The 2,967-nt window shown below is 40.4% G+C and overlaps 1 protein-coding gene across 1 annotated transcript in view; it reads left to right on the top strand.

Moving 5' to 3' along the window:
- The window catches only part of LOC101863354 (nose resistant to fluoxetine protein 6-like), a 21,267-nt gene that overhangs the window by 14,662 nt on the left and 3,638 nt on the right, over positions 1 to 2,967 (top strand). The window contains exons 10-11 of the mRNA XM_005101685.1: positions 982 to 1,080; positions 2,685 to 2,808. Of these exons, the coding sequence (XP_005101742.1) occupies positions 982 to 1,080; positions 2,685 to 2,808 (223 nt within the window). The remainder of the gene's footprint in view (positions 1 to 981; positions 1,081 to 2,684; positions 2,809 to 2,967) is intronic.

Here is a 2,967-nt window from a genome sequence, read left to right on the forward strand (position 1 = left end):
AGCCCATTTACAATTCTACTGTGCATGACCAAGAAATGTCCCCCCTTTGGGAATGGCCTTAAGACACTTCAGTCAGTGGCACCGCCCCGGTGGTCAGTTGAATGCGTTGGCGGCCATCCCATTTTGGTTTGGACGGAAGAGGTGAAAGTGCAGGGAGTACTGTAAACATTGAGGGAAAGCATGCTGCCAAGCAGTGTTTGTAAAGAAAATGATTCACGATCTATTATGTTTTCTGACCATGTTGGAGACCAGCTTTTTGTGTTTCCAGTATTATGTGTTATTAAAAGTTTTGCTTTAGCCCGACAAGACCCTCGAAAAGTCTGCTGTGATCTTATCTATCGAGATTGACTAGTACATCACCAAGTCAAAGTGATTCACTACACAACAGTTTTGTACCATGGTACTTGACTTAAAGTCAAGTGCCATGGTACAAAACTGTTGTGTAGTGAAATGTCATCAAATCTTCGAAGAGCAACACAGTTTCCTTTCACTCACAGGTGAGTTGTGCAACTTGTAGGTTGCATATCTAGGCCTACATGTAAATAAGAATTAATATCATGAGGCTGGCCTATATATAGACTGTAGTGATTAAATATTATGTTGTACTGTAACTGTGACACTGAACACTGCACTGAGGGGAAAGAAAAAGCAACAATGGACAGTACTCTTTTTTAAGGTAATAGAATGAATGTCTCTTTTATGTTGTTAAAGTCTGAAGACATTTAAAAACACTACATCTTAGTCTATACTACCGGTACTAGATTCTATTATGTTTTTTTATCATCTATTTTGCTTGCAAATTTATTATTATTATTATTATTATTATTATTATTATTATTATTATTATTATTATTTCTCATATGTCGCATTATCGTGAATTCGTTTCCAATGTGAGTGGGTTGCTTTTAGAATTGTTTGTTTTTGTTTTCACATTTATTTTTGGAGAGATTAAAACTTATTTTCGCTGTCTAATTTGAACAGGCTGCGTGCGATGGGCCTTCTCATGGCGATTTTGCTTATTGGTATCCATCTGGGCTGTAACATCTGGCTGATCGTCAAGTACAACTTTGATCTGATACGGTATGTCTTAACAATGAAAACAATGGAATCCCATTACAAACTCCCCACCCCTTCCTTCGACCACTGTATTGTATACTTTTCTCAAAAAGCATTACGTTCCCATCAAAGGTTTTCTGGTCTTGTGCGGTGAATAGCAAATCGCTACCTTAGAATTACAAAGTTCTATTAGCCCTTTTTGACTGTTTTGAGTTACCTAGACCTTGTCTATTTGCACTATCAAAATCGAGGGATTACTTGGAGTCGTCATCAAAATGTTTAAACTATTGCATTCGAAAAAGCTTGACATGTTGGGAAACTCAATATTTTTACATACAATTTCTCGTAACTACTTACTGTGCAGATAGAACTTTGTAATTCTAAGGTAGCGAAATAACAACTCCATTTTAATGTCAAGGTCTATGGGTGGGGTGAGCAGTTCAAACAACTCAGAGACTCATATGAGTAACGAACCACATGCAAACACCAAAGACACACACACATATTATGTGCACACATACACACATACGCACACACATACACAAAAATACGTATATGCAAACACACATACACGCACACACAAACATACACACTTGAACACACACACACACACACACACACACACACACACACACACACACATACTCATACCTGTACACGTGCACACACACGTACACATGCACACACACACACACACACACACACACACACACACACACACATACACACGCACGCACAGACACACACTTAAACACAAACACACTTAAACACACTTAAAAACACATACCTACTACATATCTATATACACGACGTGTACACACATCCAAACATACGCTTACTTTTACTCACTTTTACTTTTTTTGTTCCGCTTGTACCGGTGGGTGTCGCGGAGAGACACAGGCGTCTGTCTGCAGCAAAGTGAGTGACCTGTAGGAGGGACATCCCGTGAGCTCTGAGGGTGTCTGCCACAGATTCACTCCATTGTCGCCTTGGTATTCCTCTGGCTCTCCATCCAGAATATTTATTGTTGTATGCTCTCAGAGCTGGATGGTTTGAGGGCATCCGCGTGAGGTGTTCGAACCGCTTGACATTTTGTTTTTCAATCTTTTATTTTCTTGAGCAATATTAATATCCACTGCTGACCTGCTAAGCCAGTCGCAGTTTCACCAGAGCCCCGTTGACCAGCAACGTTTCAGGGTGACCCGGGACGGCCTTCATGGCTAGTGTAACGCCTCAGTGACATAAAGCCACACCGTTTTCACCCAGACCCAGCTATCCCCTACTTTGTCCTGTTTCCATCTCCCACGGCGGGGACGAGAGGTTGGACTTCGAGAGACCCAAACATACACACATGCGAGAAACAAAAGACAGAATTTCGACGAACATGCAGATTTCTATGGTAGTAGAAATCTGGTTTACTGTATTCTTCCCAGGAAGTTGAGATTTTTTCGGGATACCGTCAGATCTGCTGAAGTAATAATATAGATTGTAAAGCACGGAGAGCTTCCTGTTGAACGGGAATTTGAGCTGTACAAAGGCTGTCAATTATTGTTTTTATTATCATTTTGTTCCATTCTTCATTAGGTCAGTCATCAGTTCCAGTATTAATGTTTTGTTTAATCTTTCAGACGTCAACCTGAATATTCAGACAAGCTGTACTTCAAACCGTACACTCGGGTTGCACCTTTCGCTATTGGACTCATCTTTGGTTATATACTTTACAAAGCGAAGGGCAAAGTGCAGATGAACAAGGTAACGTAACAGCTGTGGCAAAGAATAATTGCTTACCACGGTGATTCTTTTTTCCTGTATCACCCCATCGGTCTCTTTCCATTTACTATATTCTCCAATTTTTACGTTTACTCATTGTTCTAGCTAATGGCAACGTCGTGATGACACACTCGCCCCCTC

This window comes from Aplysia californica, unplaced genomic scaffold (assembly GCF_000002075.1).
Source record: "Aplysia californica isolate F4 #8 unplaced genomic scaffold, AplCal3.0 scaffold00293, whole genome shotgun sequence".
Classification (NCBI taxonomy): domain Eukaryota; kingdom Metazoa; phylum Mollusca; class Gastropoda; order Aplysiida; family Aplysiidae; genus Aplysia; species Aplysia californica.